This window comes from Miscanthus floridulus, chromosome 2 (assembly GCF_019320115.1).
Source record: "Miscanthus floridulus cultivar M001 chromosome 2, ASM1932011v1, whole genome shotgun sequence".
NCBI classification, from domain to species: Eukaryota; Viridiplantae; Streptophyta; class Magnoliopsida; order Poales; family Poaceae; genus Miscanthus; species Miscanthus floridulus.
Window position 1 is genome coordinate 152,726,216 of NC_089581.1, and position 21,609 is coordinate 152,747,824.

General features: G+C 44.7%; 3 protein-coding genes and 1 long non-coding RNA gene across 7 annotated transcripts; 2 read left to right on the forward strand and 2 right to left on the reverse strand.

Annotated features, from left to right (window-relative positions):
* Positions 1-235: 235 nt before the first annotated feature.
* LOC136540150 (uncharacterized) lies at positions 236-4,508 on the reverse strand. 4 transcript variants are annotated; one of them, XR_010779877.1, is made up of 7 exons: positions 4,170-4,508; positions 3,290-3,379; positions 3,084-3,173; positions 2,258-2,380; positions 1,086-1,236; positions 895-1,004; positions 236-765 (listed from the first exon to the last, which is right to left on the reverse strand). It is a non-coding gene; the product is annotated as an uncharacterized lncRNA (long non-coding RNA). The 4 variants fall into 4 exon arrangements; XR_010779879.1 differs by lacking the exon at positions 1,086-1,236 and adding an exon at positions 2,045-2,121; XR_010779878.1 differs by lacking the exon at positions 1,086-1,236.
* Positions 4,509-4,894: 386 nt separating this feature from the next.
* On the forward strand, positions 4,895-11,280 carry LOC136533259 (pentatricopeptide repeat-containing protein At5g02830, chloroplastic-like). The gene is made up of 12 exons (XM_066525821.1): positions 4,895-5,477; positions 6,551-6,638; positions 6,868-7,072; positions 7,428-7,535; positions 7,873-8,037; positions 8,117-8,671; positions 9,179-9,244; positions 9,344-9,424; positions 9,828-9,925; positions 10,285-10,495; positions 10,640-10,700; positions 10,795-11,280. The coding sequence occupies exons 1-12, from the start codon at positions 4,955-4,957 to the stop codon at positions 11,106-11,108; spliced, it is 2,475 nt and encodes an 824-aa protein (XP_066381918.1). The 5' UTR covers positions 4,895-4,954; the 3' UTR covers positions 11,109-11,280.
* Positions 11,281-11,406: 126 nt separating this feature from the next.
* On the reverse strand, positions 11,407-17,917 carry LOC136537274 (DNA topoisomerase 6 subunit A3-like). Its single transcript, XM_066529306.1, has 12 exons — positions 17,426-17,917; positions 17,167-17,311; positions 17,024-17,069; positions 16,363-16,422; positions 15,554-15,590; positions 14,726-14,805; positions 14,546-14,637; positions 14,376-14,436; positions 14,168-14,219; positions 13,984-14,077; positions 11,901-13,494; positions 11,407-11,685 (listed from the first exon to the last, which is right to left on the reverse strand). The coding sequence occupies exons 1-11, from the start codon at positions 17,613-17,615 to the stop codon at positions 11,919-11,921; spliced, it is 2,433 nt and encodes an 810-aa protein (XP_066385403.1). The 5' UTR covers positions 17,616-17,917; the 3' UTR covers positions 11,407-11,685; positions 11,901-11,918.
* Positions 17,614-20,055, forward strand: LOC136537276 (mitochondrial hydrolase YKR070W-like). Its single transcript, XM_066529307.1, has 6 exons — positions 17,614-17,649; positions 19,083-19,123; positions 19,211-19,282; positions 19,354-19,549; positions 19,752-19,847; positions 19,984-20,055. Exons 1-6 carry the CDS (start codon positions 17,614-17,616, stop codon positions 20,053-20,055), a joined length of 513 nt encoding a protein of 170 aa, XP_066385404.1.
* Positions 20,056-21,609: the final 1,554 nt, after the last annotated feature.

Below are 21,609 nucleotides of genomic sequence, written 5' to 3' on the forward strand. Positions count from 1 at the left end.
CACGATTCTAGAACACCTTTTGTGCTCTTCTGTTTCACTAGTATATATATATTATCCGTTCTAACGCTATGGCAACATCTAGGTAACACACATTAAATAGTAATAGTGTTGCACATGAATATAAATAGAAAACTCATTCATAAAGGAGGAATCCCGTGCTAACGTTAGAGCGGCACCTAGGTAACACATATTAAATAGTAATAGTGGACATGCACGTGGATATCAATAAAAAACTTCGTAAAGGTAGAATTATCTATTTCATTAAATTCTGTTATTTGTTCACTGTTCCAAAGGAATTACAGTGGGCATTAAAACAGGAGCAGTAAGCTCGGATCAGATGCATCCTCAATGGCCGCTCTTCCAGGGTAAGAAGTGCTCTAGGGCTGGAGCAGGGAGAGCACCAAAGAACAAAGACCATAGCAAAACCCGTGGCCAGTGACTGCATGCCGACGCTTTGGGCTTAGGCAGCATCAGATCCGGTTGAGCGTAGCGGCAAGAAGACACACCACAGGGCAATGAGCGGTGAAGCCGACCAAGCGGCGTACGTCGTGGCGGTGTTCTGCTTCAACTGCCGCTTCAAGCGGCATTGCCCGGCGCCGTCATCCGCTCCCTGTTCGTCTCGGGTTGGGACGTTGGCCTCGGGCGGCGGCGCCATGGGGATTGGCGAGCAGTGGCGTGGCGCCTCGCTGCGCCTAACCTCTCCCGCCGGTTTGCCTCTGCCACACACACATGGGGTGAGGCGCTGGAGGACCCTCTGTTGGTGACCTGAGACGAACACTTGATTGTAATGACATTGCCTTACATGAATAAATGACGAAGGATGAAAGATAAAACAGGAGAAATCCAGATTATAAAAAATAAAAATCGCAACTGAGGTTATTCAAAATGCCATACCTCACTCAAAGGATGCATAATATTTGTGCCACCATCAGCAACAAAGTTTGCATTCATCAAATCAGTTGCACTTGCTGTTGCTTTGTCATTTACTTGCTGACATCCCTGACCTTCAATTGAAATAGATAACATTCCAAGTGCAGGGATATAAATATTCAATCAAGATGATGTTGCAATTAGCAGCAACTAACCTTCCTGTTGCCACTTCCAGGTAGAAGAAAAATACAGAACATGTCTCTATCATCATAGTCATGTAATGTTATGGGTTGCACAAGCACACAGTGGCGGATCCACGGGGGGCTGCAGCCCCCCCCCCGTGAGAGTGATTTTGCTTTGTATTTACTGTAGAAAAAACGTGATTTCACCATTAATCTTCGACATTTGTTCTAAATCTCTATTGATTAGCCCCCCCCCCCCCCCCCCCCCCCAGGTGCTCATCTTGGCTCCGCCAATGCAAGCACACCACCAGACAAATCGCCCGAGCAAACCTACACATATCAAAAAAAAAAAAGGCAAAGGACAGAATATTCAGCAAGATTATAAACTTTTATCTGCTGAATATCATGATGAGCTAGATTCACAAAATAGTTTGGCATCAGCATGTAGGGAAAAATATCTCTAACAGCTAAAGTTACTAAATCATCCACCATACTCGTCTTCCAGGATCTGAGGGAGATCCAGCTGGTAAATCATAACATGGACTTGACACCTAAAGAACCCAATAGTTATTGATATTGCTTATGTTCATACAATTACCAGATATAAGTACCATTCAAAATTTATTTGCAATAGGCATACCGTGTCTAGCTATCTCGTCTATGAGATTGTTACAGTACTCTAACCCTTTTGGATTAATAGCACTTATTTAATTTAAGAAAGTTCAATCCAAGATCTTTAAAATTTGTTGCTTCATACACGATGAAGTTTTTGCACAAAAAATGGTTATACTTGGTATAAGCCTGGACCAGGAGACAGAGAATCTATATGCCTCCAGGTTATTGTCAGTTATAGTATATTGCTCGTGCTAACGCTACGGCGACATAAAAAAAGAACATAAATCAACCAAAGTATGATATATGTTTGGGTAATCAAGAAACCAACCCATGCTAACGGTACACAACAACATTTATCCACACACACATATTTATACCTGCCATTATACATTTATCCACACACATATTTAACCACACACTGATTTTCTTCCTCAAATTTCTTGCTACAAGCAGTCTGCGAGTTTGCTAAAAAATCAGTATAAATACTGCCAAGAAAGAAGAAAAAAATAGATAATTCACAGCACTCAAAAAATAGTTTACACATAGTTACTGCATCCTGCACGGAAAGGAAGGTTAGAATGCAAAATCACCTGAAATGGAGAATCGATGGCTTCACTGATCTGGTGTTGTGCTGAAACTCGTAATACTTGTGATGGATTCCGTTATGCTGGCTGGCTCTGCAAGACCACGCCCGGTGCTGCAACCACATACAACTTTTGACAATGCAAAGTCACCCATCCAATTCACAAAGATAATCTCGCTGTCGCTGTGATAAACCTTTTATATATATATTTTTTGCTTCTGTGTATTAGATTAGAGGAAGATTACTATTACAACAACTTATGACAGGGCTTGCATGGTAGGAGCATTGCTGTTGTTTTTGTTGATGCAAACACTGTAAAAGGCACCGAACGTTCCAATTCAGCACACTTACAGACTTACAGGTTTCAGAAATATTTTCTTAAAAAAGGCGAGGGATTTACATTGCTACTTATTGCGCCATCTTTCTACAAACAAGGTTTATATTCACTATGTATCTGCAGCCAGTTGTCCGAGATTACAACCGTGGATACCATCCTATCTTCTGATAATGCATAGTCTCAGACTCTCAGTGCAAGCTATTCCATATTAGCAATCTGATTTTGCCTATCCTTCATGTGAAGAAGCTTCCCTTTATATACTTCATCTCACCACTACATGTGATTCGTATTCGACGCGCATTTGACTTTTAGTTGTACTCATTGACTGGGCAACATGTTCTAGATGAAACTGCAATCATTCGGTCAAAGCTTGCTTGTGTGTTGATTGGTGAGGTTCAGTTCCTGACTAACAAAAACTGAAGAACAGTGTAGCTAGGTTCTACTAATGTCCAGTCCAGTAGATTACGACATTCAGAAATGGAACATTATTACCTACCTTTACTGCTCTGTTTTTTGAGGACTAAAAAGGATCCAAGTTGTGCTTTGTCATCAGGTCATAGTTCATGGATGCTAGCTGAGAGATGTTCTGCACATCACAGAAAAAAAAGAAGGAAATGACAGTTCAGTCATCAAAGACAAGATTCAAAAAAAAAAAAAAACTCGTATGCAATGGAACACGGAATTTTTCAGATAATAGTTTACCTTAAATGAGAAGTTGTTGAAAGAATATTTCACCCGCTCCGGCGTTCTTGCTCATCTTGTTCTTCTCGGTGGGGGAAGGGAGCAACAAGTCTGTGATAACAATGGATAATAGAAGTCATTCAAAAAATGTCCTATTTATTGTTTCGGCTATTCATAACAATGTCTGCTATTTCTTTATGATATTGATATCCACTATCATGATCTAGGCTAGGAGCTGTGCTGTTCCATCAAAAGAATAGTAGTAATTTGTGTGGAGGAAAACTGTGAAAAATTAACATGCTAATTATGTGCCCACCAATGTATGGTCAGAGCTTGACAATGTCAGTCATAGAGATACAGTCTAAGAGGTCTGGTCCACAACATCATACTTAGGTAGAAAACAGCAGAAACAGCAAAACACCAAGCATGAGTAAAGCAGTAAGTGAAAGTGGATCAAGATTGAGACTTCTTTTCATGGACACCACCGGTTGATAAAAATATAGATTTGCCCCAAATTATTCATGGACACCACGCAATACGGAAGAATTACGCAATTTATATAGTAGATAGCTACATTATCAAATTATCTAAAAAGGTATTATATTCTGTGGTCAGGCAAGCCCATCTAATAGAATAAACAATAATACAAGATGACTATCTACTGCAGGAACAAATATATTATTTGTGCAGCTACACCAAAATCGGTATCATAAAAACAAATGACTATCAAAGTATCAACTGCAATTCAATAGCCGGCATGGACTGATGCCATTCAAAGTTCAGGATTTCCAAGTCAACGTTACCATAGATTGGAGAAAAGGTGTTTTTTATCATTAACCAATGGCATATCACACGAATAAATACAGGGCCACATGAAATGCAGGTGGTCGGTGCGTAGTACTCGACAATGGCGACAGGACATCCATCTTGGCTTGTGGTTGGCATCGCGGTATGTGGACAGGGTTAGGCGTGCGTGCACTCCCCTGAGGGGCACGAGGAAGACGCGGTCATCGTCCTCCTCACCGGCCGCGGCGGGATCCGACGGGTCCGGCTCTAGCGTGGGGAGGCGGGGTGCGGACGATGGTCGAGGAGGAGGACCGATGCTTGTGCGGGGCGGGGGCGGCGGCGGCGGCTCTAGCCTGGGTATGGTGGCGAGGGGGATGGGGTCTAGGGTTAGTGGGGAAGAGGCCGGGCTGGTGGCCGCGGCGGCTTTTTTCGGAAAACAAGGGAAAAACAAATGAGCGAGGTGGGAATCGAACCGGAGTGGACGTGCAGGCCTGCAGGGACATAGTCGCGGACTCGCGGCGGGGTGCGGCGTTTGAAGCCTAGTATCGGCCATCGGATTGGGTTCGAATCATGTGAGGGGTGTTTTTAGCCATTGATTTTAACAAAGATAATTTGTTGTGTACATTTTTTTTTTTGCATAATGTCTGGAGACTCTCGGTGGGAGCGTTTTTTTTAGGGACTTAGTATAATTTTGATGGGTCCAGAGGAGAGATTGATTTTTTATTATCTCCACTATAAAAACATTTCTAGATATCTTTCGAATTAAATTAATTCTTTTAAAAATAGTATCCACACAGTCAGCTTTATATCCAAACGAATAAAATCCGCGCCACCCAAAAACCCACCACGCTTGGAGACGCGTCGCTTCCATCTCCACTCCCACAGTCCCACTCCCCCGCCATGGCCTTGGCCATGACCTCGTCCCCGCAGCCACCGTCCCCTTCCCACCGCCGCCGTCGCCGCTCGCAACACACCACCCCCACCCCCACCCCCACCCCCACCCCCAATGCCAATCCCAATCACAAACCCAGGGCCAAGGCCCTCCCCCTTCTCCCCGACGTCGGCGTCGGCCGCGACCCTGCCGCCATCAAGTACTACGCCCGCGTCGCATCCAACCTCGCGGGTGCAGGCCGTCTCCGCGACTTCCTCCTCGCCGCCGAGGGCCTCCGCGCAGTCGCGGGCGACGATCCCACCTTCGCGGCGCGCATCAGCGCCCGTCTCCTGTCGCGCGGCGTCGCCGCCGCTGTCCGCGAGCGCGGGCTGCCCTTCGTGCTCGAGTTCTTCCGAGACGCCGAGCGCGTGCGCGTCCCCGCAGTCGAGATGCTCGACGCCGACGCGTCCGACGCTGTCGCCGGCGCCTGCCGGATGTTGCTGGAGGAGCGACGAATGGTGGAGTTCGTGGAGGTCGTCGAGGCGCTAGCTCGTAATATTGCCCCCAATCTCTTCATGTCTATGCTGCAGTTAGGGTTTTCCCCCTATATCATAATGTTGGCATGAAGTCTATGCTTCAGCTAGTTGATTCACCTACCTTGGTTGGTGCATTAATCGCGATTGGTTCATTAATGTAGCTTTATGCACTGATGATCACCTGCTTACCATGTTCTTAGACTTGCCTCAGGGCGGATGTGGATCTCTCAAATTTCTAATCAGTAGTAGTAGTTTTCATGCTAGATGCATCAATCTTTTAGTTTATTGAATGGTTTAGGTGGTTTAGTAGTTTTCATGCATGAATTGGCATGTCAGTATTAAGACTGCAGTCAGGATGCTAATTTCAGCAAGATAATCGATCTGTTTAATATCATCATCAGCTAGCAGTTGACTCATGGCTTTTACCTGGTTACCTGTTCAATTGGTGAGACGATACATCTCATTTTTGTTGCGCAGGATGTCATTTTTTCATTTACATATTGCATAAACCCTGCTTTAAATGTAAGCATGCGCCCTTCTCTTTCTAGTTTCTTCCAGAACTTATTAAAACTTGGCAGCACTACTGCTAAGGATAAACATGTTGTGATTCTTAATGACTTGGACATGCAGACAAACATAATTAGCAGCTATTTGCTTGCTATATAGTGCTGTTTATGTTCTGGAATTCTGCATTTGATTATTATACAATGTATCGTTGCCATAATTACTGATGAGGTGCATTCGTCTGCATTTACCAACATACTATTTTCTTATATTTTGTTTGCTGAAAGTCTTCATTGCTGTACATCCTGTGCAGTTGGCAACACTCTTCATGTGTACTCCCTCCATTCCAAACTATAAGACATTTTGGGTTTTCTAGATACATAGCTTTTGCTATGCACTTAGATGTACACTATGTCTAGATACATAGTAAAAGCAATATATCTAGAAAAGCCAAAACATCTTATAATTTGGAATGGAGGGAATACCTTTTTTTGCTATCAATTCTCCCCTACCCATGCTTTAGATGGCAATTCATTAAATCTTGAATTGTTGTTAATGTTTTGCTTTGATCTATTATTTGTTTAGGGTATGGATTCTATGTTCAAGGCATTGTGAACCCCATGGATGTACTGAAAATATTTGTCAAGCAGCGTGACCCAGATATAGCTATAAGGTGGTCATACTTATCACATCTTTATTTAACATGTCTTGAATTCTGTCAACTAAATATATGATGATTACTTCAAGGATGTTAGTGTTAGCATGGCATGTTTCTCGCGGGAGATTTAAGCTTTATGCACTACGTGGATTTGATCCTTGGATCATACTCTTGGGATTTGTTAAAATTTCATACTCTTTCCATCAATCTTGATACCTGCAATGCATTGTTTTTTGACATGTAGGTATGCACGCATATTTCCTAATTCCCAACTTTTACTCTGCAATACCATGGAAGCTTTTGGAAAAAGAAAGGAGTTGAAAAATGCTTTAATGGTCTTTGGAGCCCTTAAGGACCAGCTTGGAGGCATCAATATGTTTGCATGCCGAAGTATAATAGATATATGTGGCCATTGTGGCTCTGCTGTACAGGCTCGAATTATATTTGAGGTACTTGATATCCCTCATTGACTACAGTTAATTAATTGTTAGCTGAGTTTGCTTCTTTACATTTGTAGATATATTCATTGAATTAGAAATAGGTTCCCTAAGTTTAGAGAGTTTTGTATATTTAAAGTTAAATAAGGTGTTTCTAAAAGGGATAACTTTGTAGTCATTGCCAATTATGAAAAATCGAATTAAATCCCTTATTCATTAAAGTTCTCTCTCTCTCTCTAAGAGGAAAGAGGAATACGCAAATTTTATCCAACTAAGCTACCTTCTGTTCACCTGCTGTAGACAGGTGCTCTAATACTCAGGCGGTTCCAGACTTCACTCATATATCATACATGTGAATCATATGCAGGGGCTGCTTGCTGATAAGGTTACTCCAAATACGTACGTCTTCAACAGCCTAATGAATGTTAATGCCCATAGCTTGAGCTACAACTTTTCAGTCTACAAGCATATGCAAGTAATGCATCTTCTACCTTATTGTTGCTGTTCATAGGTAGGTTGTTTTAGCTTCATGCAAATTGATTCTGTTGCATCACATTTTGCCTTTTTTGTGTCAGCCTATTGTAACTAGTTCTTCTAATTTGCTATGTTCTGCCCAATTTCTGTTTGCTATTCCATGCTTGTTCATGTTGTTTTTAATTGTATTCACTAAAACAATATTTACACTGTGTGTTTGGTTGTTCCTTTGATTTACTTTTCCTTCATTCGTGACTGAATATGTTCTATAATCTTATGCACAGCACAGTCGCACAGTGACCATAAGCTACTGTTTACACCATTTTGTGTTTTTGCAGAATCTCGGTATCCCTCCTGATTTGACTTCATATAATATTCTTTTGAAGACATGCTGCAATGCCAGAGAATTCAACTTGGCTCAAGAAATTTATGAAGAAATGAAGAAAAAGGAACATAATGGCCTTTTAAAGCTAGATGTTTTCACATATAGTACAATGATGAAGGTATGGGGGCTCTTGTTGTTGTTGTCCATGCATTATAGCTTTTTATGGTTTCCAGAATTCTTTTCTCTTTAAATTCCAGGTGTTTGCAGATGCAAAAATGTGGAAGATGGCTTCCAACATCAAAGAGGATATGCAAGTGAATGGGATTCTTCTTAACCTAGTAACATGGTCATCGTTAATCAATGGTTATGCAAATTCTGGTCTGGTCGATCGTGCAATAGAGATCCTTGAAGAAATGATAAGGGATGGCTGCCAACCTACAGCCCCATGCTTCAATATTATCCTTACTGCTTGTGTCAAGTCATGCCAATACGATAGAGCTTTCCGCTTGTTCTACAGTTGGAAGGAGTCTGGTATCAAGATATCTCTATCCCCTGAACAGAAGAGAGGTCTTGATGGTGGCTTTACATTCTGTAAAGAGTATCCTAGTAATGGCAGTACTATATTGGTGGTTCCATTCAGGCCAACAGTCACAACCTATAACATCTTGATGAAGGCTTGTGGTACTAATGCAGAACGTGCAAAGTCTGTAATGAACGAAATGAGGCGGAATGGCCTTTGTCCTGATCTTATCAGCTGGTCTATACTCATGGATATTTATGGAACTTCTCAAAATAGGGATGGAGCTGTTCAGGTTTCACGCTTCAAAGTTTTATGTTTGATATCTTTTGCACAATATAGTCTGCTATGGCATTTGGCCTTATATCAACTTTTGTGTCAACTAAATATGCCTTCCTTGTTTGTATCCTGTTGAAGTATTCCATTTTATAAAACTTGACATACCTCTTGTGGACAAAGAATCAAAGAACTAATAGATTCAATAGATGGCGGAATAGATACTGAATTATTTTATGGATCCACTTAGCCTGTGGAGTTCTGGCTGCAAATGATCCTTGATTTGCATTCCATGGCAATTCACTTTCTCAGTATCACAGTTGCAGAAGTCAGAAGATGCTCCTATCTATGTGGCATGCCTTTCCATTTTTCAGTACTGCCCTTACACTGTTGACAATGTCCATGTGATTTTTTTCATCTGGATAAACATAACACTTACTTATTTCTTAATGTGGATTGTTATGGTTTTTAGTTTTCCCCAATAAATAATAAATTAATTATTGCTATCCTTTTCTTTTTGACATAGGCACTAAGGAGAATGCAGCGAGTTGGGATGAGACTTAATGTCTCTGCATATACTGTTGCTATTAAGGTTGGTCACTGGACAACACCTTTTACTTGGTTAATGGGCACTTCTTTTTATTTATAGACTTATGGTCTGCCAGTAAGCTTTTGCTACAATGTCCTCCAGGCATGTGTTGAAAACAAAGATTTGAAGTTAGCACTGCACTTGTTTGAAGAAATGAAAACACACCAACTGAAGCCCAATTTGGTGAGTTTTATCTAAAATTTAGGTGCAAAGCTTTGATGCTTTGCTTTTCCTTAACTATAAGATTTGATGCTTCCTGATGTAACATTTATTGTTTGCCCCATGAGCTATTTGGCACCTGGCAGCATTTAAGGTTCATATGAAAGCTTAGGCTTTATATTGTATATTAATGTATTGTTAATTTCATCCAGAGTAGCTTGTGCCTATTGCTGACTGGTAAATGCTTCGGATGCATGCATAATTTATTGGTGTCAAGTTATTTTGGTTGATTAGTTGGATATCCTCTGCTGCTTGTTGATGTTAGACATTATGATATGACACATGGCATAGTCGAATGGTTTGCTCTACGTCAACCTGCAAAAATTCCACGGTGTAAATTGTATTTGACATAGTAGTTCATTTTCAGGTGACCTACAAAACTCTCCTGGCGGCACGCAGCAATTATGGATCACTACAGGAGGTCCAGCAGTGTTTAGCAATATATCAGGAAATGAGGAAAGCAGGGTATGTGACTAGAACGATAATATGCTGTTTCTTTGATACTTTTGAAGTCCGTACAAGTGCTTTTTCCTCGACAGCTCTACTCTTTCCATACTATAAGATTACCACTTTGACAGTAATTCATGATTGCATTAAATGAAGAACCAAGGTTTATCTGATATAAATGTTACAGTGTAAAATTCATGGAATACACCATAAATAATGGAAAACTAGAAGTGCTCCAAGCTACAATTATTTTGACAACAAACAGGTATCAGCAGAGGATGTAATCCACTGAAGCTTTAGTTGTTATCGTGTCTATTGCTTCTAATTCCACTATTCCATTGTAGGAAACATACTGACAGCCTAATTTCCCATTCCAGGTATCAGGCAAATGACTATTATCTCAAGGAATTAATAGTGGAATGGTGTGAAGGAGTTCTGTCTACTCGCAGTGATAATCAAGATTTTTACAATTTGGATCTACAACCTAAGAGGAAAGAATCGTTCAACCTGTTTCTTGAGAAAGTCGTAACAGTCTTGCAAAAAGATACTGATCAGAACCAAATTGTCGATGTTCGTGGCCTTTCAAAGGTAACTGAAATCCAACCAGTTCAAGTTATGATATGCCAATGATCTGCCACATGAACATGATGACTGATTTTGAATGATTTGTGATTTACAGAAACCATTGATATTTTTTTTTTTGTGCTTACCCTAATACCATGTATTGTGCAGGTTGAAGCTCGAATTGTTGTTCTCTCTGTTCTTCGGAAGATCAAAGAGCAATACCTCGTAGGTAATGTTGGGCTGTCACTTCCTTTCGTTTTACAATAAAAAAGCATAGACGCTAAGCCTCTATTTTGATACCTCAATGCCGAAACATTGATCAGGAAGAGTGGTCCAGGATGATGTGGTTATCATCACAGGTCATGAGAAGACATCAAGAACTGAAGCTGAAACTAATACGGTTGACGTCGTGCAGGCAATAGTTACTGTTTTGACGGCTGATCTGGGTCTTGAAGTTTTGATTGGACCTGGAAGCCGCCCTCCTGTTTCATCAAAACCCAAAGCACCAACTAAATCTAGAAGTAATTTAGAGCAAATATCCAAAGAATTTACTATGAGACCACAGGGAATGATAAAAATCCCTATCAACTCACTGAACCATTGGTTGAAGAAGAAAGCCGTGAGGATTGCAGAGTGACATTTCCCAACTACCTTTTGGGTCCATTTAGTATACCAGTAAATTAGCACAGTTATTCCAGGATTGGATGTACATATGAAAACAGGTTAGTGCTCCTGGTATTCCAGGCACACGACACGACTTGAAAAAGGGACTTGTTGGCAGGCAATGGAGTCTCGACTGTTGTCCAGTACATTCAGACTTCTGTTTTGTGAATTTAATTGTCGCGTTTCTAAAGACATCAAGCATGGACTTTCATACTGTGATATATCAATTTCCAGTACAGTTTCATTCAAACCGGGCTATCCCATTTCCATGTAAACACGGAAGTAATAAACCATACAGAAATAGGACACAAAACAGCTAAAGTTCGACGAGATAGGAGGCCCGACCGATCTAAACCACCTTTGTTATGTATCAAATTCCAGTACATATCATGTTTTCCACGAAACAGTTCTCCAGCAGAAATAAATAACACAACAGCTGGTGTTCAAATATACATGTGATTAACTAGATAGCAAAGTCTTCACTCATGCCAATTTGGTCCTTGAAAATACTGAGCGGAAGGTATGATCTTGGCTAAGGAAATTACTGATATCTGCATGTACAAACACAATATCAGGTATAATAACAATCTTAGTTAACTGATATGACTGAACAATCTGAATCCCTATCTTGATAATTTACTCATGGGGGGTGTTGTGTACTTCGTGAAATGCAATAATAAGTTCAAGACGGTATCAAGTACTCATCCATTTCAATTACTGCCCAGCAATGAACAAAGGAACACGGAAAAGACCAAAAATCTTGTACCTAGCATCGGAAGAGTTCTCAAATCCAATCCTGCTCCTGCAACTTGAGAGGCAGGTAGACCTCGGTGAGGTACTGGAAGCCGAAGGAACTGAGGGCCTGTATCTCAGCCTTTTGCTTGGTGCGCAGCATCGTCTCCAGCTCCTTCACCCAGCCCTCATTCTGCTTCACAAAGTCCTCCTCGAGCAGCTCTTTCCCCACCTTGATATCGTGATCGGTCATGGGGAGACGGCACTGCTCAGGCACCCTATACTTGTCCAGGTCGCTCGGCCGGACACCGAGCCACTTAATGTCCGGCGTCGTCAGATTGGCACTGTCATACGACATGTTCTTCGAACCACACATGTACACTGACAAGATCTTGAGCCCGTATGGATCGGAGTCCACCAGCGCGAGCACTGGCAGCTTCAGCTCAACCTTGAGCCGCCGCAGGAACAGCCGAGTGGCGACATCTGGCTGCCCCTTGGCCGTCAGAATGATGCAGGGGAAGCGGTTGTAGAACCTGTCCTCGGCAAGTCGCATGAATGCAGCGTCCTTCTCCACCAGGAGGATGAAGAGCGCGTCGCTCTCGATGCCCGAGACCCTGTCGACGTTGGGCGGAATGGCCTTCCCGCCAACGCCCATGCGCGTGCAGTCGATCCGGTCCCCGTCGTCGGCGAAGACGAGGCGGCCGACGACGACGCCCTTCTCGGAGGCGACGACGTGGAGCGAGGACCGGGTGCATCCGAGCATGCAGGAGACGTCGTCGAGGACGGCGTCAGACTGGGACTGGTCGCCGAAGAGCTTGACGTCGGTGTAGAAGAGGTCACGCTTGGTGACGTGGATGCCCCTGCCGAGGACGGCGTGGACGAGGGAGAGGACACGCGCCGTGATGGTGGCCTTGCGCGCGGTGGCGACGTTGGCGAAGGGGCGCGCGGACTCGCGGCGGACGAGCACGATGCGGTCGAGGTCCGGGAGGTAGACCTGGTTGGAGGCGGCGCGCGAGGGCACCGCGAAGGAGAAGCCCCGGCCGGAGAGGATGCTGCGCGCGGCGGCGAGGACGAGGCGGTTGATGCGGGATGTGACGGAGGCGGAGTCCTGGTCGGCCACCACGATGTACGAGGAGGCGGGGTCCGCGGACGGGTCGTGGTCCGCGAGGGACTTGGCGGCGGCCTTGGATTTGGAAGCGGAGGCAGAGGCGAGGGAGCGGAGGGTGGCGAGGATGGAGGCGTCGGGGCGGAGCTTCGAGCGGAGGGACTCGGCGTAGGACGCGGCCGAGGAAGCGCGCGGCTTCTTGGAGCTGGATGCGGCGCCGGCCGCGCTCGCCCCGGCACGGCGCTTTTTCTCCGACATGGGGAGGAGCGAGAGATCGGAAGGCGGCGGAGGGAAATACGGGGTTTTGGGAGAGCGCGACGGAGATGGCGGCGGGGCTTGAGCTCGATCTCGAGCGCGGCTGCGATTTGGTTTGTGGGTGGGGAGTGGGACGGGAGGAGGGACCTGTCGGGCGCGGCGTCTCGGCTGGGCTAGTGGGCCGAAGAGCTTCTGGGCTCTGCGGGCCTTTCCAGTTTGCTCAACTGACTCAGTCTCGCGGACGCAATGAGACACAACATCAACGAATCTGCTACGTCCTATATTCTCGCTTCAGCAGAAGTCATTAACTTTACCAAATATATATAACAAAATATTAATATTAATGAGATATAATTAGTCAGCCCGTTCGGCTGATCACTTCTCACCTTATTTCAGCTTATTCCCTCACACAGAATACTATTGAATCATCCAAAATCATCAAAAAACTGAACAGCCGAACGGGCAACAAGTATCATTAGATGATTCTTTAGATATATTTTTATAATAAATTTATTTAAAGATACAAATATTGCTAATATTTTTTACCAATCTAGTTAAACTTAAAAAGTTTTTTTCCCCGGAGGGAGCAGGCTGGTCGTCACCAAACAGGCAAACGAATGCATTGTTGACTCGTGGAGCACCGAGAAGAAGTGCTGAGACGAGCTCAATGTCCACTTGAATGGAAAATTAACTCAACGGACATCTGAGTATAGTAGCACATGCAAACAGATATCCACAAATTTATTAATTTCTATACAGAACCATACATATGTACACGTAGCTTGGCTTTCCCCGCGCGCTGTATACATATATGAAAAAAGCCCATACACCCTGAACAGGATCGCTGAAGCCTGAAGATTGATGAGGGCTACTTACAGCCTGACTTTTACAATAAGAGATGGAGTGACTGTGTGGGCGTGGGGGCACTAATTTTCAGGAACAGCAAGCTCTCAACACATCCTCCATGTCAGGGTCATCTCCGGCTTCTTTGTCCTGTTAAAAGAGATACCAGAAAAGAGAAGTTGCATTCATTCAGTATCATAGTATGATTTTTTTTTCTTGAGGACAACAGGAGGAGTTTCCCCCTATTGATTATATATTACATAAATAGAACAGAAGCGACAAAATTTTCGTATGAGAGGCACTGACCTTGTGGATGTACAAGATGTTATCGATACCCGGACCTGCAACAATCAGCCCCCCTTGATACCTAAAGTAGAGATATGCATTAGATCAATGCTAGAAAAGACAATTGCAAAAGCTCTAACAGCCAACTCAGAATTATAAGAAAGCAAAAAGGCAAAACCAGAATGCAATACCATCCGCCTTTTGTCCTAGTGTTCTTTTCAAATGACAATTCCCAGTCCTGCCTGTATCCTTCCCTGTACAACTGTATTATCTTGAGGCCAGCCTGTGAAATGATGGAAAGAACCGTTTATGTATATGTTGGGGAACATAAACTACACAGCGTGCAAAATTTAGTCCAGTATAAAAGTTACCGCTGGCGTAAAGGTAGAGAACAACCCGAATGCAAATTCAAGAGCGTCATATGATGAGTGAGTTGGGTCTGCATACACTTCTGTAATGTAAAATGCCAGATTTGTTATACAGTGTACAGAAGTAGAAGTTTTGCAGCAAAAAGTATTAGTCAGAAAACACATGATCACAGATTTACACACTTAAATACCTTCCAGGAAATCAAGAGAAGATTTATTTTTAACATTTATGTAAAAAAGAAAGAAAGAAAAAGGATCCAGCTGTGCTTTTTTTACTTAGCTTATTTATTATTGGACAGCTATCACGAAATGCCCAAATCAAGGTTCTTAAGGCAGCAAGGCGTCATATGGTGACTTGGGTATGCCTTATTGCCTAGGTGATGCCTTAACAGCCTTGCCCTAACTTAAATCAATACTTAATTTCTTTTCCAAACAAAAAGTAGGACACTCTTTATCTGCTGGATGTAAATTTCAGTCCCAGATCCGTGATTCCTACTGGTACTACTTCAGGAGTTGAGTACATACTTGCATACGGCCACACCAAGTCATGCTAAAGGCAACATCATCCACTTGTGTATCATGGATTATTCTGAGTTGCAAATCACACTTGTAAAATAGAGACATCAATGTTCATGAGACAGGAAGAAACATGTTTGTTATCTAAACCTCACAGGATAACTTAATAACTTCATAGATACCACCTTGATTATTATATTAAGTGCACATAATTTATTTGCATATCCTCTTAGCACATATTACATGATTATTTGTACTCTCGTTAAAGAAGTGGTGGCCACAAGGCCTGGAGTAGAGGTTATTCAAGTAACAGACCTCCTTTGAATTTGATTTGCTCACAAAACGCCTTTGCCTGGATCAAGAAAAAACAAGATGCAATTTATCATTGACATGCTAGTTTATTTACAACAGAAATGGTGTTCATAGAAAATATTTACCAACCCGAAAATTTCATTTAAAGCTGTAGCTCATCTTCATGAGTTGTAATTCAAGTAATATTCTCAAGGAAGGCAACATTAATTTTTACAGAATTAGCAAACTAAAGCTCACTAATTTCTCATCAGAAGAAAGCGCCATTCATCACCGGAATCTCAATTGTGGTAAATAAAGATACAGATACCCGTCCAAGAGCCTCTCTAAACTTTCAATCTCCTTATCTCTATTTGGAGAGGCATCCCACGAATATTCTCTTTACTGTCTCCAACACACTTTCTAAGTTTCGTTCTCTATACTCCAATGGCCTATAATAATTTTATTTATCTGAAAAAAAATCATGATAGAACCACCAAATATTGAATTTAGAGAGCAATATATCCTCTCCATTAGTGGAGAGCGAGAAGGGTGGTTTCGGAGGACAGAAAAGATGGAGAGTGGTTTAGAAAGTCTATTGGACCATAATTTTTTTTGGTTTGTTTTCTAAATTTGATAAAGAGCCATATAGAGGGTCTCTTGAAGATGCCCTAGAAACTGCATACTTGCTTATGAACCGAACAACACATATTGCACGCAAGATGGCTAATCACTTATCACTCTTGCTGATCACATAGATTTTGCATTTCACAACTAGTACCAAATTAAAAAACATAACATAGAATGAGATTCTTTTATTGCAGATGAAAACATACCTGTTCAACACTACCTGGTCCAATTAAAACAAGAGCAACTCCAGCAGCTTGCATGACATCCTGCACATTAGTGGCAAGCCAAGAAATAAGTTCAAAATTCAGAATATAGAGGGACTAACAAAGAGAAGCCTGCCGGTTCTAACATGGCTTAAGCTTTCCTCATGTATATGTCACATCCTGTAATCAATGTCTTACTTTGCTAAAGTTGTTTATAGGAAATCAATATTACTAAACTAAGAAAATGAGAAGATAAATAGCAAAAATGGAAAAGCAGTTCTTAAACCAACTTTGAATTCAAGGGAAACTAACAAACTACATAAATAAACAAAAAGGAATTCCTTCATTATCTATATCCTTCCTCTTCGGACCTAAGGCTATTTTTGAGGGATCAATTTAACATCAGGTGGGCATTAAGGAACTCCCCCCACCTTTGACAACATCAGAAGATCTATCATGCAAAAAACTGCCCTTTGCCAAACTACCACTAGGCAACGTACAACTAGAAAGTTTAGAAGGAATACTTGTTAAAGCACCTTGATGCATTAAGCAAAGTGGGAAGTATTTCAAATTTTGTTACTGCACACCGGCAACTGGCAAAGTATTGAAACAGCAAACTCTGAAGTGGCTACAGAAGAACAGCGCGAGAAATCAGCCATGGAACCTGTTTCGCCGCGAGAAGGTCCGCCCTCTTCCGGCACAGCACGCACCTGCAAACGGAACAGGCAGAGGCATGCATGCCAACATATCAGCCACAGCAGTCACTCATAAATCAACGAATAATTCTCAGATAAACGGTGAGCCGACCCGAAATGGCGGGCAAACGCAACCACTGCCTTCCTTTCCTTCCACAGATCAACGATGGGCACCGCCTTGCCGCTCAGGTCGAACACCTCGACCCCCTGCAGCTTCTGCACGAGCCCCTCCGTCGGCGCGGCCTCCGCGGTGCTCCCTGGAGATCGCGTCGAACACAGCATGTGACGAGAGAGTGAGCGTTGGCGCGCGAGACTTCTTCAGAGAACCGAACTGACGGTATCGAAGCGACAAAGGGGATTGGGGTACCGACCAATCGCTCCAAACTTGGCGTCAGGGTGGCGGACCGGGCGCGCTGTCCGCTGGTCGAAGAAGAGGCCGCCGACAGCCCCCCTCGCGCGGAGACACTGCGCGGACTGGCGCGGAGCCACGGTCGCCGCAGCCGGGAGCGGGCCGGCGCTGGCGGCGGCGCGCGGCATGACGAGAGGTGGGCGCGCGGCCATGCGGCGGGCACTGGGCTACTCCTGGCTCTGGCTGGTCAGTGGCGGGGAGCCGGCGAGCTCGGGCAGTCGGGGTAGTTACGTGGGATCTCGGTGGCCAGGATGTGGTTATGCGGCTGTCGCCACGCGATGGGCTCGAGCCTTGGAAGAAGAGTGCGGCTGCGCCTGCGCCATGTTCTCCCTGGCTCGTGTTTGTTCTGCACAAGGTGTGGCCCACGCGTCAGCCAGAGTGGACGCCTGGAGGCCGCGGACGGCGCGGAGCCAGACGGTCTCGCATTCGCTGAGAAGCCGAAGGCCGTTGGGCACACGAGCTGTAGACTTCTAGAGCACGGCGGGGCAGCATGAGGGGCTTCCGAGCCTTTTAGCCGTGTGCCACGACTAAAGATGCTCTAGGCCTACATGACACAGCATGAGGGGCTCTTGTGTTTGTAACGGCGAAGTGGACTCGGATGTCTGGCCATGCCTGCCACATTCGTGTCTTTTGAGCATTTCGTCGAACGGGTCCAAGTCGTTAGGCATTGTGTCTTGTGTATTACTCCATTACTAAATCGTATTTGGATTTAAAATTGAATTTTGAGGCTGCATCATTTACTCATTTCTGTAGTGCGAACCTGTGAGGGTAATTAATGTTGCTATTCGTATTTGCTAAGTTATGCCTATAGCATCTACTAGGGTTAAAGATTATGGATCACATTATTTGTTCCTTTTCAGGTACCCTGAAGATCCCGTTTCTGTTTTTAACTAACGGTGAGTAATTCACTGTACATTTTGCACACCCTGTTTTCCTATCATTGTCGCGTACTAGCTCCCTGTTTTGGGATATTTCTAAAAAGTTTCTACCGTACATCATGCAATGCGTTCGACGAAACCTGTTCTTTGATAGACATTGTTCTTAACTAGACTGCCAAATTATATGACATTTACTAGACTGGTGCATTTGATTATTTGACTAATGTTGGATTATCTTCATTCAACGGAACCTGTTCTTTGAGTTACTATCTAAGAGGCAATCTTGTTCTGGAAAGGTTGATTATCAACTTTTTAATGCTGTGGATAATTGTTATATGAACAGTGAACAGTCATCCTATTATAAGTTTTGTTATAGCTTTTACATGGCCATCAGTAATCACAGCTAAGGGTTGTACAAAGGCACCATGTAGCGTGGAACTTTTAATTGTGTTGCTGAATTTCTTATTGAGGTTATTATTACCAATTTGTTGGTAGGAGGGGGTGTTCCAGAGCATAGAAGGGCCCTTGAGCTAAGCCAACTTTTAGGAGTCAACATTTCTCCAACTCAGGTACTTCTGCAGTACTCATGAGTCATTGCTTATCTACTTCACAGCTATGGACCTTCAAGCTAACTAATAAATCCCTATAGTAAGGAGAGAAAATTAGTGCATCTCTTTTCTTTACCTTCTCAACCATTGGCTATGTTAAATTTCCATCTACAAAAATTTCTGATGCGTGTAGGTTGTGCATGGCCATTCTCCTTACAGAGAGCTGGTGAAGCGGTGTGCCTTTCAAGTACTACATCAATGATTTCGTGTTTCTTCATGGACTTGTAGCACCTGAATGGAACCCCTTTTTGAACTCTGCAGTTTCGAAGATGACCTTATTGTTGCTGTTGGAAAAGGAGAGCCTGCAGTAGTGATGTCCGAGTACGGATTTAGGTAATTCTTCATGTTCCTATCATGGGTCAAATTTATTGTGTGAATTCCTCACGAGTCATGTGTGTCTACAGAAAAGTTCTGTCCATAGATGAATATGCATCATATTATAAAGATATTGACCCCCTGGCTCCTTTCAAGACTTGGAAAGTTGGGCAAACAGACAGTTACATGTCTGCGAAAGTGCACCCATCATATGATGTTTATTCAGAGCGAGTTAAAGGAGTGTTTGTTGTCAGTGATCCTGTTGACTGGGGAAGAGATTTACAGGTACTTCTTTCATGCCCATGCCTCACTAATCGAAAACCTTCTTGGGCTGCATTTGTTTCATTTTCACATATTATCTTAATGAGTGATCCATAAACATCTTTTCCTCTAAGTGCATCTGTTCACGTGAAATTGTGATTACTTCCTTTTCAGATTGGCTACATAAGTTCAGTAATCTGATTTCTTTTTTATTTCCATATGAAAGGTACTCTGTGACATCTTGTCTACTGGTGGACTTCCTGGGACTGAAAAAGGGAATCAACCTCCTTTCTATTTTGCAGCTGATGGTCTTGAATACCAGGTAAGATGATATGTCAACAATGGTGCTATACTGTGAACACCCTACAGGCCACAATTTCTCTTATTTCCATCCAGGTTCAATGATAGTAAGATAACCATTGCACTGGAAGAAACTTAGTTTTGAGATCCTATGGCAGGCTGCATTTCCTTCTGAGCGGCTTGGCATGGGTGCCTTCAGGATAGCTTTGGAAAGCATCTTCAATCAGTAAGCCATTTTTATATTTATGAGATATTGTACTTCAAATTTATGACCATGGATGTGTGGCCAGCTTAATCATTTTCTGCTCACTTAAATTGCAGAATAAATGATCATCCACTGAAGTATTTTTTTGAAACAAAAGGCAGGAGCTCTGCCGCTCAATTAAGATGAAAGAAAGTAATAATGTACAAGAAGGTTAGCCAACCGAGTAGCCAAAATGGCACCCGAGGGGCTAACCACCCCACGCAACGCGATTGAGCACAAACACACATCGTTGCCGAGCATGGAAGCAAAGCTGCCAGCAGCTTGGACTTCCCATGGCAGGCCACTCACTGGTCACCTCCCGACGGGTCCAAAGGAACGACCGCCACCGGTCATCGTTGCCAAGCTCAACCATCGAAGAGCAGCTCCGACTTCCAGTCGCGAACCCATGCCTCGCATCGAGGCCGCGGCGATAATCCAAATGTGACGCCTTCAGGAAGGGAGCGACGCCGATGGCGCCACCGTCGCACGTCCAAAGTGGACCGGGTTTTCACCCTTGGATGACATGCTAGAGGGGAAACACGACGCCCCCAACAGGGAAGCGGCGCCCAATGGCGTCGCCGTCGCCAAGGCTTTCGCCCAAGAACCCTCTAGCACGAACACCGGGTCGCGAAGCCGGACCCCCTACCAGCCTTCACCGCCATCGTCGCTGTCCCGCCGCCCCACGGAAGCCCCTTCAGAGGGGCATCGACGTGCCGGCTGCATGCAGCAGCCGCACAGCTGCGTCGGCCGTCACCCCCTCCGTCCAGGCCACGCATAGCCGGACTTGGCTCCGCCACTCGCGTCCCAGTGCCGCACGACGAGGCCGTCACTGACCATCTTCGTCGGCCCAGGCACCCGTCGATGTCACAGCCGACCTCGCGCGCTAGCCGACACAAGGCGTGTGCCCCACCATCTCGGGCGCCGCCCCCTGCCCTGGGACCGCTAGATCCGGACACCAGGCCCTGAACCCGGCGCCCCATGCCGCGGCCTCCGTCTTGACCACAACCGCAGGCACCGCCCGCCGCCGGCCCCGAAGCCGAACTGGCCACCTGGAGTCCAGATCCGGCCTCCCGGGCGCCAGATCTGACCTCACGTGGCCTGGACCGGCGGCCCCAGCAGTCGCCGCCGACGCCGTCAAGAGAGGAGGAGGGGAACGCGCGGAGGAGAAGGAGAGCCCGCCGCCGTCCCCTGCGCCAGCTCGGGCACCAACCGGCGCCGCCATAGCCGCGACGGCCCTCTCCGTTGAGCTCCACGCAGCTCACGCGAGGGGAGGGGCCGTCGGCTTGCTGCCGCACGCGCCGCCAAGAAAAAGGAGAAAGGCCCTGTCGCCGCCATCCCTGCCGGCCGGGCGGCCATGCCGGCGGCCAGCTCCGGCGGTGGCGCGGCGGGGGGAGGGGAGGGGAGGGGCTGCTAGGGTTTTGGGGGGAGGAGCCGCCCGAGCCGTTCACGTGGGAGCGACGCGGGGGAAAGTGTGAATTGCTGCACTTGGATCTCAACGAGTGCAAGTTTCTGGATATCTGCCCTCATCCACTGAAGTATA

Coding starts and splice junctions, on each gene's coding strand:
- LOC136533259 (XM_066525821.1), top strand. CDS start 4,955: ATGGCCTTGGCCATGACCTCGTCCCCGCAGCCACCGTCCCCTTCCCAC. Junction 9,245..9,343: donor CATATACTGTTGCTATTAAG/GTTGGTCACTGG, acceptor AATGTCCTCCAG/GCATGTGTTGAAAACAAAGA. Junction 10,701..10,794: donor CAAAGAGCAATACCTCGTAG/GTAATGTTGGGC, acceptor AACATTGATCAG/GAAGAGTGGTCCAGGATGAT.
- LOC136537276 (XM_066529307.1), top strand. CDS start 17,614: ATGCGGCGGGCACTGGGCTACTCCTGGCTCTGGCTG. Junction 19,550..19,751: donor ACTGGGGAAGAGATTTACAG/GTACTTCTTTCA, acceptor TCCATATGAAAG/GTACTCTGTGACATCTTGTC. Junction 19,848..19,983: donor CTGATGGTCTTGAATACCAG/GTAAGATGATAT, acceptor ATCCTATGGCAG/GCTGCATTTCCTTCTGAGCG.
- LOC136537274 (XM_066529306.1), bottom strand. CDS start 17,615: ATGGCCGCGCGCCCACCTCTCGTCATGCCGCGCGCCGCCGCCAGCGCC. Junction 17,312..17,425: donor CGCCAAGTTTGGAGCGATTG/GTCGGTACCCCA, acceptor CGCGATCTCCAG/GGAGCACCGCGGAGGCCGCG. Junction 16,423..17,023: donor ACCTTCTCGCGGCGAAACAG/GTTCCATGGCTG, acceptor ACTAATGTGCAG/GATGTCATGCAAGCTGCTGG.